General features: G+C 52.7%; 2 protein-coding genes across 4 annotated transcripts; one reads left to right on the plus strand and one right to left on the minus strand.

Annotated features, from left to right (window-relative positions):
* The first annotated feature begins 1,441 nt into the window (after positions 1–1,441).
* Polr2c (RNA polymerase II subunit C) lies at positions 1,442–8,846 on the plus strand. Its single transcript, XM_028871452.2, has 9 exons — positions 1,442–1,602; positions 1,705–1,754; positions 4,561–4,629; positions 4,758–4,810; positions 5,941–6,069; positions 6,385–6,436; positions 6,644–6,812; positions 6,934–7,008; positions 7,909–8,846. Exons 1-9 carry the CDS (start codon positions 1,517–1,519, stop codon positions 8,051–8,053), a joined length of 828 nt encoding a protein of 275 aa, XP_028727285.1. The 5' UTR covers positions 1,442–1,516; the 3' UTR covers positions 8,054–8,846.
* Dok4 (docking protein 4) lies at positions 8,800–20,799 on the minus strand. 3 transcript variants are annotated; one of them, XM_028871451.2, is made up of 9 exons: positions 20,623–20,799; positions 15,601–15,822; positions 12,170–12,277; positions 11,898–12,012; positions 11,521–11,640; positions 11,246–11,435; positions 10,546–10,684; positions 10,273–10,393; positions 8,800–10,178 (listed from the first exon to the last, which is right to left on the minus strand). In XM_028871451.2, exons 2-9 carry the CDS (start codon positions 15,664–15,666, stop codon positions 10,060–10,062), a joined length of 978 nt encoding a protein of 325 aa, XP_028727284.1. In that variant the 5' UTR covers positions 15,667–15,822; positions 20,623–20,799; the 3' UTR covers positions 8,800–10,059. The 3 variants fall into 3 exon arrangements, with proteins under 3 accessions (XP_028727284.1, XP_028727283.1, XP_037061997.1); XM_028871450.2 differs by lacking the exon at positions 20,623–20,799 and having other exon boundaries at positions 15,601–15,922; XM_037206102.1 differs by lacking the exons at positions 15,601–15,822; positions 20,623–20,799 and adding an exon at positions 12,871–13,825.
* Positions 20,800–25,194: the final 4,395 nt, after the last annotated feature.

Consider the following 25,194-nt stretch of genomic DNA (forward strand, 5'->3'; position numbering starts at 1 on the left):
AGAGTGCTAGGATTAAGGGTGTGTGCCACCACTGTCTGGCCTCTATGTCTAATCTAGTGACTGGCTCTGTCCTCTGATCCCCATCAAGTTTATTATGGTACACAATACAATATATCACCACACCTTTCCCTTTCTTCCCTCCTGCCCCTTCCGTACACCTCTCAAATCCATGTCCTGTTTTTTGTTAATTATGTTATGCACATACACATTCCTAATACATGAATACAACCTGCGCAGTCCGTGTAACATTACCTGTATTTATATGATCTCAGGACTTTTAGTACTGTATTGGATAACCCATTGCAGGGCATTATTTCTCCCACTTTCAGCTTCCCCTGATTGTTTCTTAGGGTTGAGACCTCTCCCCCTTCCATGCCCCAACATGTCCATTGGTGTCATTGTTTGTCTCATTTAGGCAGTCGGGTTGGTGAGACTTCCTGTGTGTGTGGCCTTTGTAACATTTCTAGGAGACACAATCTCATGGCAAACTTAATGATCCCCTGGGTTACAAGCTTTCCACTCCCTGAACCTTAGGTGTTGAATTTGTTGTAGATGTATCAGTTGAGACTGGGCACCCAACAATCTCTTTTTCTCTGCATTTTAATTGGTTGTGGGCTTTTTGTTGTTGTTTTGTTTTGTTTTTGTAATGGCCTCCATCTTTTGCAAAGAGAAGTTTCTTTGATGAGAAGTGAGAACTACAGTATCTTCACATAGTTCCCCAGAGAATCTTCAGAGCCTTGATCCTCCTCTCAGAAACCAGCAGATGTCCCCTCAAATGAATGTGTCAAATTTCCACCTCTCTTTCACGTTAGTAAGTGAAGCCCTCATACACTGTCAAATGTCCCCTTGCTTCAGACAGTTTCAGAGGCTTAGTTCATTATCATCACGGTGGGGAGCATGGTAGCATGCATGGTGCTGTAGAAGTAGCTGAGAGCTTTACCTCCAGATCCAAGGACAGCAGGCAGAGAGTATTTTTTAAATTATGTATATGGGTCTTTTGGTTGCGTGTATGTCTGTGTGCCATGTGTATACCTGGTGCCTTCAGATGCCAGGGGAAGGCATGGGATCCACAGAAATTGAAGTTAAAGATGATACTAGCCACCATTTCGGGGCTGGGAATCCAATCCAAGTCTTATGGAAAAGCAGCTGGTGCTCTTAAGCATTGAGCCATCTCTCCTGTCCCACATGTATGTATGTTTAACCAAGTCTCCATCGGTCATTGCCTAATGAGTTATTTTTAGCAATTACAAATAACACTGTCATGAATAACCCTGTACCTGTACTTTTGTGCTATATATCTTGGGGATTTCAAGAGCCTAGGGCCTGGTGCATTTTGGAGGCAGGGCATTTTGGAGAGTGCGGTTAGAAAACGTAGGACCGGAAAGTTCTGGCCTCCGGTCAGCAGGTGGCGCTGCGCGCACGTCTAGCCGGAAGCGCCGGGGACCCAGCCGACAAATTGCTGGTGGCAGCGCAGGCGCGCTGCGGGACTGGCGCGGGAGTCTGGCTGCGGGTCGCGATGCCGTACGCCAACCAGCCAACGGTTCGGATCACGGAACTCACCGAAGAGAACGTCAAGTTCATTATCGAGAACACGGACCTGGCGTAAGGCGGCGGCGAGGGGAGAGGCGGGCGGCCGGGTCCTCGGGTCCCCCGGCGGGGCTGTGGCTTCGGGGACGCTCACACGGCCTGGCTTTCCTCCTGTAGGGTGGCCAATTCCATCCGGAGGGTCTTCATCGCCGAGGTGCCCATAATAGGTATGCGACCCTCCCTCGGGGCCCCTGCCGCCGGCCCTCCGCTCCAGGTGGGAGGCTGGGAGCACTGCGGTGCTGCACGCTGGGCTGGGGCCGCCTAGGCCCGCCCTGCTGCGTGCCTTCCTCAGCAGCGGCTTCCAGCTCTGCTCCGTCTGCCCAAAAGCAACAGAAATTAAGACAAAACCCTGTTAAACAGCTGAGAGCCGCGGCCTCCTCATCCGTAGGGTGTAGACGGTAGGAGTCGTTAGCGGTGTTACCGGGGGATTACCGAAGTCCTGTAGATGATGTGCCTTTGCTTTTAAGCCAGTGTTGGATACTAGTAGGTGTCTTTTGAAAATATATCTTTTTTTTTTTTTTTTGGTTTTTCGAGACAGGGTTTCTCTTGTGTAGCTTTGTGCCTTTTCCTGGAGCTCACTTGGTAGCCCAGGCTGGCCTCGAACTCACAGAGATCCGCCTGCCTCTGCCTCCCGAGTGCTGGGATTAAAGGCGTGCGCCACCACCGCCCGGCTGAAAATATATCTTAATTGTGCAAAATAATGGGCTTCGTTGTGAGATTTTCGTGCACACACGCACACAGAGTACTTGAATTGCATTCAGTACCCCTTCACTTCCTTTTATTCCCCTCCCACTGGCCTCTCTCGTCCTTCCTGATAGTACCCTGCTGTAGTTTCTTGTCTCTTCTCTCTTCTTTAAAACATATTTATTTACGTATATCTGTATGTCCCTGGGCGTGAGGGTGCTACAGTGCATGTGTGGAGGAGGTCAGAGACAGCTTATGGGAGGGATTATCTTCTACCATATGGGCCTCAAGGATTGAACTCGAGTCTTGACAAGTGCCTTTACTTTGCTGATCCATGCCCCGAACTCTTTTTTTAAGTACTTACTTGTTTATTATGTATACAGTATTCTGTCTGCATGTATACCTGCATGCCATAAGAGGGCACCAGATCACATGTGAGCTGGGAATTGAACTCAGGACCTCTGGAAGAGCAGCCAAAGTTCTTAACCTCTGAGCCATCTCTCCAACACCGAACTCTCCCTTCTTAAAAGTTGAAATTCCACATGAGAGAAAGCGTGCTTGCTCTGTGGCTTCCTCCTGCAAATTACATACTTTTGTTTCTTTATTGTTGAATAATGCTCCAGTGTGTGTGTAATATCACTTTTTGTTGTTGTTTTGTTTTTTCGAGAGGGTTTCTCTGTGTAGCCTTGACTGTCATGGGACTCACTCTGTAGACAAGGCTGACCTCGAACTCACAGAGATCCGCCTGCCTCTGCCTCCCAAGTGCTGGGATTTAAAGGCGTGCGCCACCACTCTGTATCCATTCTGGTAGGTGTCTTTTTTTAATGGATCTTGTATTTCTACTGCATGTGTAGATCATGTAAGTTCCAAGCTAGATGTAAAGACAAGACATGGACAGACACAAGGCAAAATATGACAGGTGTCTTCAGGGGGATCTGAATGGGTTTTGGGGTTTTTTGTTTGTTTTTGAGGTAGGGAGGAGCTCAAAGAGAAGGAGTAGCAGCATCTGTACACACACAAGGTTTTTAGAGGCTGGGAGTTTTCACCTGCCAGGGTGTGGGAGGATGGGGATGATGGGAGGTAGGGCATAGGAAAGTTCTATGTGACCCTTGCTTGGGTTGGGCAGAGCAGGTTAGGCTTATCATTGTCTGGTCTTCTGACCTCTTTTCCTTTGTCCATACCAGTTACTTGAGAATTGGGCTCCAACACCGTTTGATTTCTGAATTTCATTGTTTACATGCAGATGTTTGCTTCTGAATGACTAGGTACATGTGTGAGTGAAGCCTCAATAAGCACACAGTCGTACACTCCCAGCAGTGAATGGGAGGGATTGGGTTTTAGTGTTAGTGCACTTTCCCCGTGGAAGACATTCAGGTCTATCCACTGTTTGGAGTAAACTGGGATCCTAAAGGGGTGAATGGGAGGGATTGGGTTTTAGTGTTAGTGCACTTTCCCCGTGGAAGACATTCAGGTCTATCCACTGGTTGGAGTAAACTGGGATCCTAAAGGGGTGAGCTGGTTTTATCCTACAGTGAGGTGTGGGCCATGAGCCACATTAGTTTTATGATCTTTTCCCTAAAAATTTTTAATTATTTTTAATTATGTCTCTGTATGTGGGTATTTGCAGAGGAGGCCAGGGGTCTCAGATCCCCCTGGAGCTGGGGTTAGAAGCAGTTGTGACCCATCTGACATGGATGCTAGGAACCCCTTAACCTCTGAGCCATCCCTCCAACCCATGATCCCCCAACTTTTAAGTGCCCAAGATAGCTTTTGTTCTTGGATTTGATATTAACACGGATAGCAGATTTGAAGTGCTCTTTAGGGAACATTCAACTCCCTAAATATTCCACTCCCACAATATTCTCTAAGTGAGCGTTTCTTTGTGTGGTACCAGCAAGCCCGATACCCAGTTCACTGGAGGCAGGAAGGTGTTAGGTATGGTGTGTGGGGTTTAAATTAGATGCCTGAACCTCCAACTGTCACTTTGGAGTCAGAGTCTGGCAACCTGGCCTGGGCACCTTTAACTTTGTAAACACTGATTATTTTCTTTCCTTTTTTTTTTTTTTTTTTTTTTTTTTGGTGTTTTTGAGACAGTGTTTCTCTGTATAGCCCTGGCTGTCCTGGAACTGCTCTGTAGACCAGGCTGGCCTCAAACTCACAGAAAACCACTTGCCTCTGCTTCTGAGCGCTGAGCACTGAGTAATACTTAAGTCTTGAAAACAGCGCTGTATGTAGGTGTGGAGATGTCTGAGGTCTCACTCACTTGTGCTGTTCTGTTGCCTTTTTCAGCCATCGACTGGGTTCAGATTGATGCCAATTCCTCAGTCCTTCATGATGAATTCATTGCTCACAGACTTGGTGAGTTTGGACATTGAGAAGTGGAAGGGATTAAAGTGGGGTGCTTCCTGTCCCCAGCCCGAGGGACTTACTTGTAGGTTCTTGTGATGGCGTGGCCGCTCTGCAAAGCACTTTTCTGTGTCTTGCAGGATTGATCCCCCTCACTAGTGATGACATTGTGGACAAGCTGCAGTACTCCCGGGTATGTGTGTTGCTGGGTAGACTGGAGGCACAGGGGGTGGGGGTGGGGTGGGGGTGGTGCCTAGTTGTCCCAGGAATCTTCTGGATGCCTTCCTCTGGCTGACTGTAGCATAGTTTAGAAACCATTGTGGTAATGATGTTTTAATGCTGTGGTCCTTGCTTCTGATGGGGCTCTCGGCACATCCAGGCATCTCAGTGAGCCTTACAAAAGGGGACACACACACACACCCCAGTGCCCATAATTCTTTTTTTAAAGATAGTTTTTTACTTTTGTGTGTGTGTATTTCTGCTTCTATGTATGTATGTGCAGGTGGGTTAGGGTGCTGGAAAAGGTCAAAAGAGGCCATCAGAGCCCCTGGAGCTAGAGTTACAGGCAGTTGTGAGCTGCTAGATATGGATCCTGGGAACTGAACTTGGGTCTTCTGCAAGAACAGCAAGTGCTCTTAACAGCTGGGCCATCTCTCCAGCCCCACCATGCTGCTGCCCCCCCCCATTTATTATTTTTTATAACAGGGTCTCACTATGTTGTCCTGGCTGGCCTTGAACTCCCAGAGATCCACCTGCTTTGCCTCCTGAGTACTGGGATTAAAGGCATGTGCTACCATGCCTGGCTGAGAAACATTAATGAACACTCTTTTTTTTTTTTTTTGGTTTTTGGTTTTTGGTTCTTTTTCTCTACAGTTACCAAATGCCAATGTTTTACTACATTTGCCTTATTTTTATATAGTGTTGTTTCCCCTAACTTGAAAAGATGTTTTTCTGTTCTTCCCTTGCTTGTTGTATTTTCAGTAATTCCCAAGCTGGTCCGCATAGTGCAGGGCAGGTAGAACTAACGTCCCATGACAACCTTGGTCCTCTGAGGCAGTCAGTCCTGTTTGGGCACTGCTGTATTAGCAGTGTGCCCCCTAGTGGTAGCCTGCAGCAGTGACCGTGGAAAGGAAGTGTAGTTGCCAGCGGGTAGACAAGTTGTCCATAAGCTTGAGCAACCATGAGGATGGTGTACCAGATGCCACAGCCCAGAAGAGGCCCGGGACTGTGGTCAGCCCCTCTTCACAGGAAGAAACGGAAAGGAGCTGGTTAGTAGAAGCAGGGAGTCCAATCTACTCGTTCCTACTGCCCTTCCTGCCTCAGGACTGCACATGCGAGGAGTTCTGCCCTGAGTGTTCCGTGGAGTTCACTCTTGACGTGAGGTGCAATGAAGACCAGACTCGCCATGTTACCTCTCGGGATCTCATCTCCAACAGCCCCCGCGTTATTCCGGTCAGTGCCTTTGCTCTTCTCTGTCTGGCTCCAAGTGGGATGGTTGGGGTGATCCTTATGAGATGTGGTCCTAAAGTCACCTGCCCTATGACCATCTACTTTAAACTGCCACTTAGAAGTGCTGGTCCTGAGTTCTTGAACAGTGTTGTCCAAAGACCCTCTTAAAAGCCATTGGACTGTTTGGACAGCTCTGCCGCTTCCTTCTCGGGCCTCCTTTCCCTGGCTTGACAGTTTACAGACTGGATTTACTGGGAGACAGTTGCCAGAGGGGACTGAGGTGAGAGGCTAACGCACACTTGTTTGGGCTTCCCACAGGTGACATCCCGGAACCGGGATAACGACCCTAATGACTATGTGGAGCAGGATGGTAAGGGGGTGGGGCGGGATGGTGAGGGGGTGGGGCACACATGCTGGTGGCCAGAGGATGCAGAGACCAGATGTACCGTCTTGAGCTGCCTGGTCTCTGTCGCTCATCTTGAGACCCTTCTGTGGGTTGTCTTCATGCAGTACACGGGTCAGAAGTTGGAGAACTGGCCTCTCTTGGTTCCTGGCTCACTCTCACCTCTCCCTGCAGACATCCTTATTGTCAAACTGAGGAAGGGCCAAGAGCTGAGACTGCGAGCCTATGCCAAGAAGGGCTTTGGCAAGGAACATGCCAAGTGGAACCCCACTGCAGGGGTGGCTTTTGAATACGATCCAGACAACGCGCTTAGGCACACGGTGTATCCCAAGCCTGAGGAATGGTATGTGCTGGCAGGGAGCAGGGCCTAGCAATGGCCGTAATGAGAGCTGGGGTGGTAGATGCTCTGAGAGCCTCGCCAAAGGCAGAAGTAGCCACTCGTGCTTCCCCGTGCTTGCCCTCAGGCCAAAGAGTGAGTACTCCGAGCTGGACGAGGATGAGTCACAGGCTCCCTATGACCCCAACGGCAAGCCAGAGAGGTAAGACCCGGTCCTGCTTGGGACTGTAATTGTAAGAATAGAGGTGGGGGAGGCTGTTAGGCAGGCACCTAGCAAACCCCCTCCGTCCGTCCCCCATGTGACAGGAGAGCTAACTGTCTGACTTACGTACACATTCTACGTACACATTCTGAGTTGGTCTTCATCCCCCTCTGGTCACCATGAAGAAAGAGGCCTTGTTGTTATCCCATGTTGTCTCTGGCCTGCCTGTTTAGGCTCAGGCCAGAGCAGAACTGACCGGAGCCCTCCCCTGAAGAACTAGCCTGTGTCATGTATGATTTTTGTTCTTTCCTGCTGTCTCCAGTGTAGAAATGCACATACACAGTCATTGTAGAGTTTTCAACACCCCCCACACACACCTTTTTTTTGTTTTTCTTTTTTTTTTTTTTAAGATTTATTTATTTAATATGTATACAGTGTTCTGCCTGCGTGTATGCCTGCAGGCCAGAAGAGGGCATCAGATCTCATTGTAGATGGTTTTGAGCCACCATGTGGTTGCTGGGAATTGAACTCAGGACCTCTGGAAGAACATCCAGTGTTCTTAACCTCTGAGCCATCTCTCCAGCCCTTGTTTTGGTTTTTCAAGACAGGGTTTCTCTGTAGACCAGGCTTACCTCGAACTCAGAGATATGCCTGCCTCTGCCTCCCAAGTGCTAGGATTAAAGGCTTGTACCACCACCACCCAGGTCAACAATGCTCTTTTGAAGTAGCTGTAGCTTCCTTGAGGAGCTGCAAAGTAGATCTGGACCACTCTGCATAAGAGGTTTTAGGTAAAGGGAAGTCAGCCCTGTCCCAAGATCAAGTGCCTTGTAGGAATGAAGTCTCACAGGATAGAAGAGAAGCATGCCTTATGAGCGCTCTGACCCTACTCTTGTCTCTCAGGTTTTACTACAACGTGGAGTCCTGTGGTTCACTGCGCCCTGAAACCATTGTCCTCTCAGCCCTCTCTGGGTTAAAGAAGAAGCTGAGTGATTTACAGACTCAGTTAAGCCATGAGATCCAGAGTGATGTGCTCACCATAAACTAGCCGCAGCTTGTCTGCTGAAGACAACTAGGTTCAAGGTGACCACTGAACTTCAGGTCTTGGGAGTCCTTCTGGTTTCAGGGCTGTGGACTGCAGTTTGCTCAAGCTGCCTGGAAGGTCATCAGAGTCAGGGCTTCCACTGGTATTAGGCAGGGCAGTTATGAGGCATTTAGCATCCTTGGCCCTACCTTCCTGATCACTGTGGCATTCCTCAGAACCCTAAGCATCCCTTCCATCCTGTTTCCTAGCTCACTAGCAGGGGGCCTATTGCTTCCTAGTTGAGAGCCATTGGCCTAGACATCTGGTCACTCCAGCTTTTTAAATCTTTACCCAAGGAAAGGTGTTTTCACAGCCCTACCTTAGGCGTCTGGCATTGGGACTGAGCATTAGGACCTTCATTGAAGCAGCCTGTGACCTTTCAGGTCCTCTTCCCAGGGTCAGGGCCCGCTTACTGGCACTTGAAGTTTCAGGTGTCCCTAAGCTGAGAAGTCACCCTTTGGGACTGGTATTAGACCCTGGCTGTCCTCTCTGTCCACAGGTGAACTTGGTGTTTTATACTCTGGCCTGACACTTGGGGGCGGGGGTACCACAGACCCCTCCCATACTTCCTTTCTCTTTAGTGAAGTTCAGGCCCTGCCCTTAGCATGTCTCCAGGTTGAAACAGACCCACCCATAGTGGTTTCCAGGCAGCCTGGGGATAAGCACGCACCAGCACAGAAAGGAAGGGATATTTATTGATCAACAGTAGATGTCTTTTTACAAGTTTTTATTTTTGGCAATAAAGAGCACAACATAATCTCCTTCATGCGTCATCGTGCTGCTGGCTGAGCCAGCTCTTTCCCTCCTGAGGGTTTGGGCCCATTTCTTCTACAGACTAGCTGACTGTCTCTGGGTGGTCATGGCCTGGGTCAGTCAGAGCTGGGCTGGCCATGCCATCTCCCTGGCTCTAGGGCACCTCTGGGAGGGGGCCTCCTTATCATCCTGCCACAAATGTCAACAGTGGTTATTTACAAGGTCTGTTCCCACAAATCAGAACCCTAAAGTATTAAAAAAACAGAAACACGCAACCAAAGGTTTGATGTGAATAGAAAGATAGCCCTTCTGCACGGTAGTCAATAAATACCAGCACTAGAAAATCAATTGCTTTAATTGCGTTTCAGCAGGGAGCTCAGCACCTTGTGGGGAGATGGGAAGGTCTTGGTTTTGGAATCTGGCCTGGGGTGGCTGGCCCAGGGCAAGGGACTCCCCTTGCTGGAGCACTGTACCCCCGCTCAGTAAAAGGGGCAGCAAGGTGCTCCCCACAGTAGTCCTGCTGCAGCCTTCTGGGCTGGCCCTAGCCATCCTCTACTGCTGAGGTGATGGGCGCCCTGCCTGAAGACATCTTCAGCCTACTGAGCAGGAAGGAGCCAGTGCAGAAAGTGCATTTTAAAACCAGATGCCACCTCTGCTTAAAACTCCTAAGTGCAAGGCTACCACGTGGTACAGCAAAGTTTGGGTCCTTCCTGTGTCACTGCTGGCCCAGAGGACAGAAGCTACCTGCTACCTTGGCCCTTAGGCTTCTGAGGAAGAGCCCACAGACAGCACCGGTCTGATTGTCCCCTACTCTGACCCTGGCAGCTCCAACAGTCTTGGCAGCAGGAGAGCTGTATCACTGAGGACAGGAATGGCTGCCCTCATACTCAGACAGCCTTGACCATGCCTGGTCATGGAATTAGAAATGGGTATGTGTTGGGGAGGGATAAAGGGAAGCCTCATTAATACAGAATATGTCATAAGCCATATATATTCAAACCATTAACAGTATATAGTCCCACGGTGGCTCCAGCCCCTCATGCTCAGGTGGTGTGGCCAGCCATGTGCTGAGGTCCAGCCTCACCCTTGAGGGCAAGGAGGGACGGCTTGCTCTCTTCAGGCTCTTGGCCAGCAGCTCCGGAATGCTGTCCACGGGCTGCTGCAGTTGGCCTTCCCACAGGTGGCCCAGCAGTCATCAGCACCCACCAGTCCTGCTGTCACTGGGAAGGGCCCTTGGTCTCACTGCTGTCCTCTTGGCTGGGCTGTGGCTTAAGCAGGATGAATCTGTTCAGGAGGTCTGTTTCTGAGCTGGCCTGGGCTGCCCCATACCCTTCACCTGTGGTCAGAGATGCAGGCTCAGAATCTGAATCCAGGACCAAAGACCCATGGTGCCCAGGAGGCCTCCACAGGGACAGGACACAATGACTCACCATAGCTGGAGGCTTCGGCAATGTTCTGAGAACCTGTGATATGGTGCCAGTACGCGCTACGGGGCAACATTGTGGTGGGTGTGCAGGGATATGAGTAGTGTTCGGTGCCCTTGTTCAGCAGCTGTGGCACACAGAAAGGGGTCCCCTGTGTTAGTTCTGGGGACACTGCTGCTGGCCCAAGGCCCTGCCTGACTCACCTGTGGGCACGGTGGTGGAAACTTAGCTGGCGTGGGCCCCACCTCCCATGCCCGGGAGCAACAGTCACTGCCTCACCCTCACGTTCTTCTCCATTTCCAGCAGGACCCGTTTATGCTGCTCAGCGATGGCCAGGGTGGCGCTGTGAACCCGTTGGTAGATCTGCTCCCCCTCCTGTGTCTGGAAGGTGTAGAGGCCTTCCCCAGCGTCACACATTCTAAGGACAGGGAGCAAGAGGGCAAGGTGTCAGGAATTCCACCGTGTGGCTGTGCGAGTTCTGTGGGCCAGCTGTGGTTGTACCGAGGCCCCCGGGGACAGGGTAGCCGCCACATACCCAGTGGAGGTAAATGGACCTACTCGGCTGTTCTGCCGCCCTCCGGTCTGCACACTGCACAGTCTCCGCACACGTTTACAGAAGAGGAAACCAGCACCCAGTGTGACAGTAGCTAGGCCAAGGTTAAGCAGGTGGTACAGAGCTGAAGTCTAAGGCTGGCTGAGTCCCAGCAAGGGTCTTCCCCATCAGGCTCAGGCTTTGTGAATCCTCTATAGGAAACTGGTGCTAAAGCCAGAATCCCAAAGCTAGAAAGTGCTGCAGTGGCCAAGCCAGGGAGCTGTGCTTTTGGTATATGGCTTCACTTGACCTGCAAGCTAATCACTTCAGGCCCTGAGTTCCTCGTCTGAAGCATTTTATCCCCTCTGGGTAATATGCCTGATGCCATGCAGAGAGCAGTCTCCACGGTGGCCATGTGGGATAGGGTGGGAGCAAAGAGGGTATTACCTGCCCGCCTCAAAGGTAAAACGTGTGGCATCTCGGCCATAGCGGCGCAAGGAGCAGAGGGGCCACGAGACGAGCTTCACGCGGGGGTTGTGTATATCCCAGAGGTAAATGTTCTCGTGGGTGATCTGCAGCTTGCACTCGCCATATACGTCCAGGTTGGGGCAGGGCAGCAGGAAGACATTGAAGCGATCTGCAGAGCAGAGGATGAATGAGAGCAGAGCTAACTGAGGGCCCCACCTTCCCCTCCCCACCTCAAGACCCAGCTCCAGCCTTACCTGTCTGCTCACACTGTACTCCCGGGGCCAGGAGGTCGGGCTCTCCCAGACTGATGTCGTTGAGCCGTGACCCCAGACATTCCACTGACAGTGTCTTGTACCACTCTTCTGCCTCCAGCTCTAGAGAGAAATCACACTTGGTAGTTCTACCAGCTCAGAGTCCCCAGCAGGCCACCCGGACTCCTTGGCTTGAGTCAGTGCACTCTGCAGGGAGGGCAAGGCCTGCCTGCCCACCTCAGTCTGGGGACCTAATCCACCAGGGCACACCTCCCACCCTTCCTGCCAGGGTTAGCCCTGCTCTCTGTCTTACCCCACTGTCTGGACCACTGACTGTTACCAGCCCCAACCAGCTGGAGCCTGCGGCCCCGAGGCCTCACCTGAGTCACAGGTGAAGGTGCGAGCCGAGTCGTCCGTGAATATGATAGCCACCGCCTGCCTCTTGGTTTCCTTGGGGAGCCGTGTGACACACTTGACGTTGCTGATCTCGGTCACCTGGGAGGACACCCCAAGAGGCTTAGCCCGGCTGGGGCACTTCACCCCACCTCTCATAGTTACGCCCCCCCCCCCCCCGGAAGGTACTCTCAGACCTCAGGACTCAGCAAGTCATCTTTGCTCACAGGTGTGGGGAGCTAGGGCCCAGACCCCTAACCTTGGGGCAGCCTCGGAGGCACACTGACTTCTCATCAGGATACTTCTCCAGCCGCTGGGGCCCCTTGCTGGACGATTTCCGGAACACCAGCCAGCACCTCCGGTAGATCTGTGGGTCAAGAACAGAGGTCAGGTTGCTGCTGGACCATGATCCCCAACAATGCTGTCCTGAAGCTACCCCAGCCTCCTGAAGGAGCAGTACCACACCCTTCCCTGGATCCTAGCCTAGAGGAAACTTGGGGATGGTAACTGCCGGACAGCGGCCACCAGAGGGGCAGCCCAGCCCAAACGGCCGAGGTGGTGGTCATGATCAGCTCTGTTGAGTTGTTCTATGATCCTCTGTGTGCTCAACGTGACTAGTGTAATGGAAGGAGCATTTGTGGAATGCTTCCTAGCCAGTCAGTGTCAGGGTCACTCCTGAGGCCAGTTCGGTTGTCGTCTCCATTTCAGAGACAAGTGGGCCATGAAGAAGGCAAGAAGGAAGGACCCAACGCAAGTGGCGGAGTTCCTATCAAGGTGGACTTGCCAGGGACACACCCATTACCACAGGACAGATGGCTCTGGCCGCCAGTCTCCCAGGGACAGGAAGCGGCCCCTGCACTCAGCCAGCTTTGCATCACCAAGGCCCTGGTTTGGGGTCCAGGCGAGGCTCTGGTGTGAGGGGCAACATTCTTGCTCCCAGGGCTTTCCCTCACCACTTACCAACAGTGTACCACAGGGGGTTCCCATGGGGACCAGAGGCCTACAGAGGGTAAGGGGACAGAGCTTAGAACCAGCTGTGCCCACACAGCGCAGTACCTTCCCTGGGCAGTCTCTTGCCTGTCCTCACCACTAATGCCCTGTGCGCTAGCTAGGCCACTGAGAGTCTCCAGAGCTTCAGAAACTCCTAAGGAGGGAACTTCTCCAGAGACAAGCTGGCCTAGAGACACCATGAAAGGTTGTCCCAGCACCTCTATCAACTGCCCATCAACTCTTCTTACAGGGCGCCTCCCTCCCACCGCAGGCAGGCTCTCTTTAGCCAGTCGGTGATGGATTTACCAGCTCCTGCCAGCAGGCGTCAAGCCTGGCAGGCCTGTTCCCCGGACATCCCTGTACCACTGTCATTGCAAATAAGAGGCTCCTGAAGGGGCCTGGGCTGAGGAGGGCAGGGAGGAGGCCACTGGGCCACAGTCCCAAGGGCTGGCCGCCAGCTCAGCTGCCTCCTCTGCCATAGGTACAGCACCAGGCTTTTGGCAGGCAGGTCACAGAGCAAAATGGACCTAGACAGCCCCTCTCCCTGGAACTCCCTGAAGCTGGGCCACTTCAGGCTCCTGTCTGGGACCCTGGGAAGTGTATCTGATCTGCACCCGTCCCTAGCTCACCCCTGCTCTGTTCACTTGAGCCTTTTTAAAGCAGAGACCGAGTATGCCATATTCTCCCACTCCTTGCTTATACCTGCGTGCAATTACCGAGCAGGTGCGTGGCCATGTGAAGGACAGGGTGGACAGGAAGATGGACAGACGGGTGAATGGATAGATAAATGAATGGGTGGGAGCTGCCTAAGCGCCCCCACCCCCAGCAGGCAGCGACCTGGGAGTAGAGGCCTGCCCCCCTCCCCCAGCACCCTGGTTGCCTGGTTACAGGATACACACTCACACAACCCCAGGGAGCATGCACTCAAGCGCTCTCCTCACTTCTCACAGGTCTTTGATCAGCTCTTCCAAAGCACTTTGCCAGGCTCTACTCTGCTCAGGGAGGGAGGGAGGGAGGGAGGGCGGGTGGGAGGGAGGCCTGGCAGGTAGGAGGGGAGAGCGGGCTCTACCCCCTTTCCATTGCTTTCAGCACCCCCACCCCAACCCTGATCTCTGGAGACTGAGACAAGAACACTGCCTGGAGCAACTGTAAACTGCGGCCCCTCACAGGATAGCAGGGTAAGCGCAGGTCTGTGGAGAGTAGAGTCTCTGGATAGAGGAGATGCCAGTCTGGGCCAGGCCACACCCCACCTGCCAGCTCTTTCCCAGGGTCTATCTACTCTGCACTTGGGGTCTGGGAATCCCCCAGGAGCAGGGCTGACACTGACCCCACCTGACTGCCCTGTGGCCAGGGCTCCCCTGGCAAGCCCTGCCCTGGACAGGGAGAGCCTCAGCTCTGCTGGCCCCTAGGGACTTGCTGGATCTAAGCATGGGGATAAGGAATGGTGACGGGAGCAAGGTCCTCGTTCTCTGGGCCTCTGGGCCTGGCCTCAGCCTTGCTCTTTGTTCTGTCTCGGAAAGAGCGGGGTCTCTGCCAGGCTTGAGCCAGTGAGACTCCAAATAGGCCCAGCAGCCCTGCCTCAATCCACTGACGGTCCAGCTGATGGCCGTGGGTTGACACCCCCAGAAGGACAGGAGCAACAGAAACCACACACACACACACACACACACACACACACACACACACACACACACACACACACACACACACACACGGGAGCCAGGTGATCCCTGGGCATCTCCTCACCCTCAGGCTAGCTCAGGAAGCCTTGAGCCTTGAGCCTAACCCATCAAGGTAGCAGGGAAGGACAGGAGTCCTGGATATAACAGGCTTGAGTCACCTGTCACCAGGGCTTGCTTTCCTGCTGGGAAGAGCCTCCCATTGGATGAGAGGGGGTGGGCAGGGGAACAGAGGCTTCAGAGGGACCCTGGGGCCCTACTCATGCCTCTGGGGGATTTCCCTCAGCTGGAGACCTGTATGGGCTGAGGAGCGGTACGTGGCCCCTCCAAGCCCCAGCTGGGGGCTACCTCCAACAATGCCAACAACTCCAAAGAAAGCAGCCTATCCCAGAGCAAGGGCCATTTCACCCACACATCAGGGAAGGGTCAGCCTCAGCCCCGCCCCCACGCCCGGACCCCCCACCTCCCAACAAGCCGCTCTCCTCCCTTGACACTTCTTTAGCACCCCAAACAACCACCTAAAATGTGAGTCCAGGCTCGGAGCAAGTTGAGAAGCGGGTGCGTGGTGGCAGCGGGGAGTGGGAGGGGTCACTTTAAAGAGGACAGAGAGGTGGGGAGCAAGGCGAGGAAGGGAGGGGGAAGGGGGTGGGGAGCAAGGGGAGGAGGAGGCCCAGGAGCCAAAGCTGCTCTGCTCTCACAGCCTTACTCCTGCTACCCGGCGGTGGCCGCCACCGCCGCCACCCGCCGTGGCCACAACTTCAACAATAGCAGGGATGCCTCTGCCAGACTGTCAGCTACCACTCCTGGTCCAGTGGCTGGGATGCCAGCCAGCCAGCCCAGCTGGGGCAAGAGATGCAGCAGGCAGAGGCTGGCCGGGCACATGCCAGCCAGCCAGCCAGCGTTGAGAAACCTCGAACCACAATCACACAGTACCCCGGGGCTGGCGGGCCCCCACACACCATGCCTCCAGACCCGTCCTCAGCACTGTTTATTGACAAGGGCCCCCGCCAGGGTGGCTCACCCCGAGCTTCCTGCTCTTCATCTTCACATAGCCTTGCTTGACGATGTCGTTGAAATTGGTCGCCATGGTTGCCCCTCTGTCTTTGGGGTGCCGGCTGGGCTGAGGCCGGGAGGGGTGCCCAGGTGATAAGCCCAGGTGTCCTGGTCTCCCCTGATCACCTGTTCAAGACACTCCTCACCTCCCCCGCCTCAGCATTGTTCTAGCAGCTCCTTCGCCCAGCTCCTGCAGGAAGCCCAAATGACAGGGAGATTAGAGCCAGTGACATCTTTCTCTCCCCCTGGCTGTCTCGTTCTTTTTTCCTTCCTCTTCCCACACTCCTCCCTCCCTCTGCCCGCCCGCCCTTCCTCCTTCCCTTCCTCCCCACCCCAGGACGGCAGAACCATTCAGGAAAAGCGAGGTGGAGGCAGAGCAGGAAAATGGTCCAGCCCAGTCCCCTCCCTCAAGGCTGGGGCTGGCAGTTAACCCCTTCCTGGGCTGGCTGGCTCCCGATCTGCTTGCTGTGGAGGTGATAGCAAAAAAAAAAAAAAAAAAAAAAAAAAAGAGGGGAATGGACCAGAGGCAGCTGGCTCTGGGGGAGCCTGGCCCCTCGGCTTGGCAGCACCTGGCCATCCTGCTACAACTTTGGGGCAGACTTAAGGCACCTTGCCAGAGTACCCCCTCCTGGGTACTGGAGTCCCGGCGGAGAACTTCCAGGAAATGGTCCAGGTCCTGTATCTACAGAAGCCTGCACTCCAGCGTAAAGACAATGCCCTCCTGGTTTCACAGACCCCAAGCCCTCTGCCCACCACACCATACCTGGTTCTCCCCAGCCCTGAAGAGAGGCTGGGAGTCACCAGCTCGAGCCATTCAGACCCTGCTCCTGGCCCCTGGACTCTTCTGGGTGCTGGTGTTTCCTGAGTAAGAGGGCAGAGTCCAGGGGGTGGGGCCCGATAAGTCTGAGGAATGTGTGGGACTGCAGGCCGTGGCCTCTGAGGAAGTAGACACTTACTCTGGTCCTGAGCTAGGAGTAGCCCAGCCTGGGGGTGGGGACATGGCCCCAGCAGGCCATTCGGTCTAGCCAAGCAGTGCTATGTCCTGAGCATGGTCAGGCGTTAATTATAGGAAGGATGACCCAGGGTAGGGGATATAGCCTAGGCAACACAGGAAAAACGGGAGTAGCAGGGGGAGATTTGGGATCAGTTAACACAGACCCAGGCAATCTCAGCCGTGACCCAATCTAATACCTTCATATTATACACTAGAAAAGAAGGTTGCCCAGAGAGAGTAAGCCACCAGCCTAAGGTCACACAGCAAGCCCAGGCTACAGCCAAAAAGGAATGAGAAGCTCCCGAGTGGAACGTTGTCCTGTAGCCCACTTTGGCTGCCGCCGCCACCTAAGCTTTCTCTGCCATGAAGCCTCAGGAGTCAGAGCTCTGCTACCAACATGGCTCCCCACATCTCCAGGAACACTGGGCGGCAATGCACTAGCATTTCTGGAGTCAGCTGGACATCTGTGTGTCCAGGATGGGGCCCTAGGGCAAGCAGGAATCTCAATCCGCCAGCATCTTGACATTAATTAATCTCTTGGACGCCTGTCTATTGAGTCCCTAACAAGGAACAGATGGGACACCCCGGTGGGCACATGCAAACGAGGTGTGGCAGAGCGGTTACCTCTCTCCTGGGTACAGTGATAGTCCCGGGGGCCCACTGCATCCTCTCTTGCACATCCCATGTCCAGAATGTTCCCACAGCAAGTGCTCTGCCTCTCCTGCGGCTAGTCCTCAGCAGCCCTGCCACCCCTGGGCTCTGGCAGAGGATCATTTTCCCAGCTCTGTCTCCACCACCTACCTCTGGGGTTGTCTCGTCCCAAGAACAAGTACTGACTCCATGGAGTCCCCCCCTAAGGTGTCCAGCAAGCTGGCCCCCCGGCAGTCAGTCCACAGCACTGAAGGCCAGTTTCCCAACCTGCCTACAAGAAGCCACCAGGCTTAGGGTCATCGAAGGTGGCCCAGACAACCAGGGGCATGACTCTAGTAGGCTGTATAATCCCTCAGCTTTCACATCTTTTTTTTTCCCCTAAAGGATCTGGGTAGGATGTGGTGATATATGCCTGTAATCCCAACACTAGATGGCAGAAGCAGGAAGGATGCCACAAGTTCAAGGCCAGTCTTTCTACTTTAACTGAGGAAGTGAAGCCGGAAGTACCTGCATGCTCCGGACCCTCCTGCCCAGTCCTGGCCACACACCCACTACACACCAGCCTCCAAATGCTCAGTGCAGGGCACCCCTTGTTGGCTCCATCAGCCATCGCCCCTGCAACCCATGGGCCAACGGGCCACACCAAGACCTCAGGGCTTCCTGTTGTGCCTGCCCACCGGACATCCAGCCCTAGAACCACTGAAAAGCAACATTCATGGAGGAGCCCAGGACCTGGCAGCCGGCTCTGGCCTCTGGTCTCTTCAGTCCCCAGCTAGGATGTAGGAGCAAACACTAACTCAGGACCCAAAATGGAGTGCGAAGAGGGTTGGGAAGGAGAGGATGGAGGAGGGAGCATCAGGAGGGGGATCCATGCCCACCCTCCCCCCTGCCAAGAGGGAGCACGCGGTCTTAAACAGAAAGTCATCTCCAATCTGCCCCAAGAAGGTCCCTCAAAGGCTCAATAGACAAGAACTAGGGGCAGTGAGAAAGGCCCTGCCCATGCATGGCCACCACCAGCCTCTCACAGGCCTGCAGAGGGACAGATACCTCCAAATGTGAAAGGACCTGAGGTATGGCACCCTCGGCTTTGGGCATGAAGCCCTTGAGTATTGTATACCTACCTAGATGGCTTCGCTGGGTTTCCAGTAGCCATCCTCATGTTCTAGGAGGTAACCCCCCCCACACACACACACACCTCTACTCTATCCTGGTATCAATGTGGCTGGCTATTCTTGGAGGGATAGTAGCTGCCTTGGGCCAGGCCACCACAAAAAGTCAGGCTGGAGAGCACACTGCTGCCCTCCCCAGGAAGGGCAGCATCCTGTAAGGAGGGCGCAGGAGGCCTCCTGGGGCCCTTCCTACCCACCTGCCCCATGGGCAGCACTGAGTGCTCCCTCCCAGAACCCCGCCTGGAGGCTTTGGCTCTAGAACAAACACAGGAGAGCCTGAGTGCTGCCTGCCTGGCCATGCTGCCCCACCCCTGACAGATCAGATCTTATCAGGGCTGCAAATCAGCCCTACCTGGACACCATCTCACTGTCATCTGTCTGTTTCCACCTCACAGCAGAGATCTGATTGCAGGTGGGTTGTCGGGTTGTCTCCGGCATGGAGAACTCTCCCTATTACTTACCCAGCTGCCCCATCCTTCTGTGGTTACTATCTGGGGCCAGCAGGGTGCGCTCCCAGATTCCCATGCCCTGTCCAAGGAGAGCCACAAAGACAGACCAAATACTGAACTGGGCAGAGGAACATTAGAGAGACAGGACATCGGAACACTCATGGTCGCCTGGAATGTGGTCCAATGCCCCACATCACTGCTGTCTGGTCTCCCCTGGGACCCTGCCACTTCTCAGTATGTAAATGCCTTCTCAGGGAAGCTCACTGCACTTACTTTTCTCTGCCTCTAACACAATTTCCTCCCATGGTCTCAAGGATATTCCACTGCCTCAGTCAGATCTCAGCTGAAAGTCCACCTCCTCCTAAAGGCCCTCCTGACACCCTGGCCTTGCTAATTATCTGTCTCGAAGCGTCCAGTGTTACGGTCTATCGCATGTCGCTATGAGATTTTCCTGTTCCTTCATCTGTCACTTGGTCATGTAGAGACACCAACAATGACAGCTCCCTGATGGCCAAGCCTCTTCTATCTAGTTACAGCTCCATCCCAGTGGCCAGGACACCCACAGAGGACAGAGTAGGTGCCCAATCTAGGGAGGGACACTAATTTTATCTAGGATTGTCCTCATCCTTTCCCCCCTCACCACCACTATCTAGCTCTGCTCCCAGAGTGTGTGAGCAGCAGCAGGCTCTCACTTCTCTGCATCTTAGTGCCAACTGGCAGGACCAGCCAAGTCCCAGAGACCAGGAGAACCAGTGGGGTCCGTGATCCACAGTTTGGTTCAAAGCTGCCTCCGGGAACTTGTGCTGCTGCTGACACTGTCTCTGAGCTTGGCTAGGGGTCCCACCTTAGCTGGTGGTGTTGGATGAGGTCACATCCAGCCTGTTGCCTTGCCCAGGACTGCCCAGCACCCAGGCACAGAGAAAAAGCAACATAGTGAGAGCTTCCCAGCTTCCGGGACCCACCTGGGATGCCTACACAGCAGCCACACTTCTCTGAAAAGGGCCGGCAAAAAACGTGCAGGAAGCACAGCCTCCCCCCCCCCCCCCCCCCCGGCGGCTGTTGGAATGTGCTGGGGCTGACACCCGGCCCCTAGCTGCCCTGGCTTATCAAAGCCCTCCACCCCGGCCCTCCATCCCAGTGTTTGGCAACTGTTGTGCTCCCGCAGCTTCAGGCAGGCAGGCTGCACAGAGTCCCTGTCTGCCCAAGGCTCTGCTCTGGTCCTTTTGCAGTGACTGTAACCAGCTAGCTGGCTCCAGGGGAAGAAGGTGGGCAGAATCCCAGGGCCAGAGGAGAAAGATTTTTGGGGCAGGAGACTGCTGGCCCGGAGGACTGCGATGAATAGGAAAGCCACTTGCAGGTCCGGGTAGACAGTAGGGGGAAGCCTTGGAATTTGGGGAGCAGGAAGGCAAAGAAAGCTGCTTCCGGAAAGAGGCTCAGGGAGCCGGGGATCTGGGTTTCTCTGATGGGATACGTGGAGGGGTGGTGGTGCAGGTGAGGTAAAGTCTAGACCTGGGCTTCCCAGAGATGAGAGCTGGGTGGGGACGGCTCAGGGAGTTTCAGGGTCCCGCTGGATTCGAGGGGCGCATCTGAGCCCTCCTCTCTTAAAGCAGGACGCTCCCGTGGCTGGTTCCCGAGGTGCCCCAGGGCACTCCAGGATGAGAGTCGCCGGGATCTCACAGCTCGGTGCGGCCTAGGGACCCCCTCCCCGCCTCACATCCCCTATTTACCTGGGCGCCGAGGCCCGGGTCGGGGTCGCTGGCTCCGCAGGTTGCGGGGCGGGCTCATGCCCGCGTCTCGGCGCAGCCCGGCGGGGTCGGCGGGGTGGCGGCGAGCTGCTCGGGCTGGAGACTGGAGTGAGGCGCAGCCTCCAGGTCCGGATCCAGCGGAGACTCTGGAGGTAGCCGGTTCTGCTGATCCCGCGACGCCACGCCCCTTGAGGCCACGCCCCGCGCCGCCCTGGCGCCACACCACGCCCCACCGCCACGCCCCCGCCCATCCCTGGCGTTGTGTCACACCCCTTCCCGGAGCCACGCCCCACCCGGGAGATCCGCCCAGTCCCGGAGCTCCGCCAACGCCGTATTCCTCCGAACTGCAGGACCTAAGTTTCCACCTGGCAACCCAACCCTCAGCTCCCTGCTAGTACCAACTCAGTGGCACCAACTCTTCCCTGTGCTCCAAAGCCAAAACTCACGTTGCCTCGCATCTTGGAGAGGTGAACCCCACATCAACTCCCAGCCTTTGAACCTTACCACCCAACTCCAAGAGTCGATACCCTGCTACCCTCTTGTCGACCAGGGACTCCCTTCACTACTGCCCAGGCCTGCCCAGGACTCACTCCACACTCAGCTGCACTCACCTGCTCCCTCCTCAAGCCTGGGCAGACAACATTATCACACTTTACTTTTTATTTCTTTTTTTAAAAAAAAAAAAAAAAAAAAAAAACTTTTATCTATTTAGATTTTTTGAAACTAGGTCGTGTTCGTGCGTGTGTGTGCGCGTGTGCTGTAGTAGAGGCCAGAGTCTAATATTGGGTGTCTTCCAGAGAGCTAGCAATTTAGGCTGCATTGGTTATCCATGATGCCTTGGGATCTATCTCAGCCTCACAGTGCTGGGTTACAAACATAAACCCCTCTCTCTGTACTTTGCTTTGACATGGGCGCTCGGGACTCACACTGAGCCATCTCCCTAACCCAGGGTCTTGCTATGTAGCCTAGGCTGTCCTTGAACTTACTACAGATCCTTCTGCCTCCATCTTCTGGATGCTGGGCTTACTTCTGCAACCATGCCAGGCTAAATCTACACAGGTTTGCATCGTGGCTGAGTGATGCATGGTCTCTCAATTGCAAGTTTGGGTGCTCTCATGAACCAAACTCCACCACCAACTCCAGACATGTGAAATCTGAAATTGTTGGAATTGCAGGCAGAAATTGGTTCAACATCTCTCCAGGTGCTTCTGTCAAATGCTGACATCTGAGGACCCCTGCTTTAGGCTGTAAGTACAAGGCAAAATAAAAAGCTATACCTAATTGACTCAAATCCCGAGAAATGAAAATGCCCATGTTTAACCCTTGTTATGAGGGATTCCCCTAGTACATGAAGGAACCAAGAACTCAGCACCAGTGCACGGCATCCATCTGCCTGCCTCCAGAACACCAGAATCTCAGCCTTGTCCAGTGAACTTCTAAAGGAACCATTTCCTGTCCCCTGAAAATGTCCCCAAATTGTCACTGAAATGCATATTATGTGCAAGAGAGGCCATGGGGCTACAGGACAAGGAGGTGGCTTTCTCCTTCCTCACTGCTAAGCTGGACCTCCTGACCTTTTCATGACCTCATGACCTTCCCATGCATCTTCCAAACTTGACCCCACCTGCTTTACTTCAAACAGCAGCTCATAAAGTCCTCAGCCCTCGAGTCATCACAGTGAACTGCTTTCATTCCCAGACACTTGGAGGAGTTGTACGGCCACAGAGAAAAAACAAGTTTCTGCAACAAAGAGACCTCTGAGCCTGGGCTGGTGGCACATGCCTATAATCGCATGCTGAGGCAGGAGGCTGAAGAGTCCAAGGCCAGCCTGGATAACTTAGTGAGACCCTGCCTCAAAAAACAAAACAAAAAACAAAATCAAGAGAGTTGAGGTGAGGGTATAGAGCTCAGTGGTGGAGAACTTGCCCTAGGTTCAATCCTCTGAATTTCAAAATTAATCATCATAATAATATAATGAAATTTAAGAAACATCTTCTTGAAGTGGGATTCCTGAACTTCATTCTCTCACTCTCAAAATTTTTACCCAATCTATCCTCTAACTACTGTGCTACCAAATCAAATTGCCTTTTATTTATCTTTTTTTTTTTTTTTTTTTTTTTTTTTTTTTTTTTTTTTTTGAGACAGGCTTTGTCTGGGTAGCCCTGACCTTCTTAGAACTCACTCTGTAGAGCAGGCTGGCCTCAACTCAGAGATCTGCCTGCCTTTGCCTCCAGGATTAAATGTCACCACTGCAGAGCTTTCTTTCCCTTTGGAGACAGGGTTTCTCAATGTAGCCCTAGCTGCCCTGGAACTGGCTATGTAGACCAGGCTGGCCTTGATCTCACAAAGATCTGCTTTTTTCTACCTCTCAAGTGCTACCATATTCAGATTTTTTATCAAACTTTTGAATTTACACCTCTTATTTGTCTGTTTGTAGATCCACACACAAGTGGATGGTTTAATGCAGAGACAATCTGAGTCCCTTGCAAAGTCACAGTACAGAATATTGGCAACTCAAAGTCACCACGAGGAGTGTTTCTGTGCCTGCAAATGTGTCCCCTGCCCCCCAGCCCTTCTTTAGTCATACCCAATTCTTTTCGCTTCTCTGTAACCCCTGGCAGACACCCTCGATGTTCCCCATTTCTACACTTGTTAGAAGGCTTCACAGTTGGCAATTTTTTTTTTTTTTTTTTTGGTTTTTCGAGACAGGGTTTCTCTGTGTAGCTTTGCGCCTTTCCTGGGACTCACTTGGTAGCCCAGGCTGACCTCAAACTCACAGAGATCCGCCTGGCTCTGCCTCCCGAGTGCTGGGATTAAAGGCATGCGCCACCACCGCCCGGCTAGTTGGCAATTTTTTAACTCAGTAACTTTTTTAAAGGTGGCGTTGGAGACTGAACTAGGGCCCTACTCTGGTAGGCAAGTGTCCTATCACTGAGCTACAACCCAACCCTATTTTATACTTTTTATTTCAAGCCAGGCTCTTGAAAGTTACCCAGACAGGCCTTGAACTTACTGTGTAGCCCAGGCCAGCCTTAAATTTGCCATCCTGCCTCAGCCTCCGGAATAGTTGGATTTATCAGCTATGAGTGCAAAAAGCCCATCCTTCTCAGTAATGTTTGGTAATTTATCCAAGTCATAGCATAAATCAATAGTTTGTTCTTTTGCTGGTTGTGTAGTGTTCCTAGCATTCTGCTGTATGGGCCTACCACCATCTGTTTATTCACCCACCCATTCAAGGACATCTGGGTGGTTCCAGGTTTTCTGCTATGGATGTTGCGTACTGGTCTCTGTATAAACCCACGTCATCCCTCTGGGGTAAATGCTACAGACATATCGCTGAACTGTGTAGCTGCATGTCATCACTACTTTTTAATGGCCAAACTTTTCTCTATAATGCATATGTTCTTTAACTTTCCCAACAGCAATGAAGGAACGATTTTTCCCATGCTCTCCAGCATCTGATGTCATCACTACTTTTCAGTTTGGGGGACTTTCTGATAAATTCGAAGTATTATCTTATTGTGGTTTTAACTTGTATAAACTTCAGGGCTGTGGTACTGAATACATTTTCACGTGATAACTTGCTATTTGTGTTCTTTCTCAATGAAATATTTCTTGCTGTCTTTTCCAAGTCCTAGTTTGATTGTTTACTTTTTGTTGTTGATTTTTAAGATTTTTTTTTTAGCATATTATAAGTACTGAACCTCTTTTGAATATGTGATTTGCAAATATTTTCTCTGGGTCTGTAGTTTCTCTCTTTCTCTACTTAATGTATTCTCTTTCTTCCTTCCTTTTTTTTTTGTCAGAAAAAGGGATTTGTTATTTTTTTTTCATGTGTATATATGTCTGTGTGAGTGACTGGCACAAGGGTAGGCGCCCACGGAGACCAAAAGAGGGTGTTGGATCCCTTAGAGTCGGAGTTATGGGGGTTTGTGGGTCACTCATTGAAGATCCCGGGAACCAAATTCAGGTCCTCTGGAGGAGCAACAAGAACCCTTAACCACTGAACTATCTCTCAGGCTCTCCTTCCTTCCTCCCTCCCTTCCTTCTTCCCTCTCTTCATTCATTTCTGTGCTAGGGACCGAACCCAGGGATTTCTACCATCCACATGGAGTCTTACAACGATAACTCCAGTCCCAGGGGATACGACACCCTCTTCTGGCCTCTGAAGGGCACTTCATGCACATGGTGCATGTGGTGGTTTGAAAGAAAATGGCCCCCAAAGGAAGTGGCACAATTAGGAGGTGTGGCCTTGTTGGAGTAGGTGTGGCCTTGTTGGAAGAAGTGTGTCACTGTGGAGGTGGGCTTTGAAGCCTCATATATGTTCAAGCCATGCCCAGTGAGACAGATCACTTCCTGTTGCCTGTGGGGTCAAGATGTAGCTCCTTCTCCAGCACCATGTCTGCCTACATGCCACCATGTCTTGTCATTATGATAATGGACTAAACGTGAAACTGTAAGCCATCCCAATTAAATGTTTTCCTTTATAAGAGTGATTGTGGTCATAGTGTCTCTTCACAGCAATAAAAACTCTAAGTAAGACAGTGAATATAC

This window comes from Peromyscus leucopus, chromosome 5 (assembly GCF_004664715.2).
Source record: "Peromyscus leucopus breed LL Stock chromosome 5, UCI_PerLeu_2.1, whole genome shotgun sequence".
Taxonomy (NCBI): domain Eukaryota; kingdom Metazoa; phylum Chordata; class Mammalia; order Rodentia; family Cricetidae; genus Peromyscus; species Peromyscus leucopus.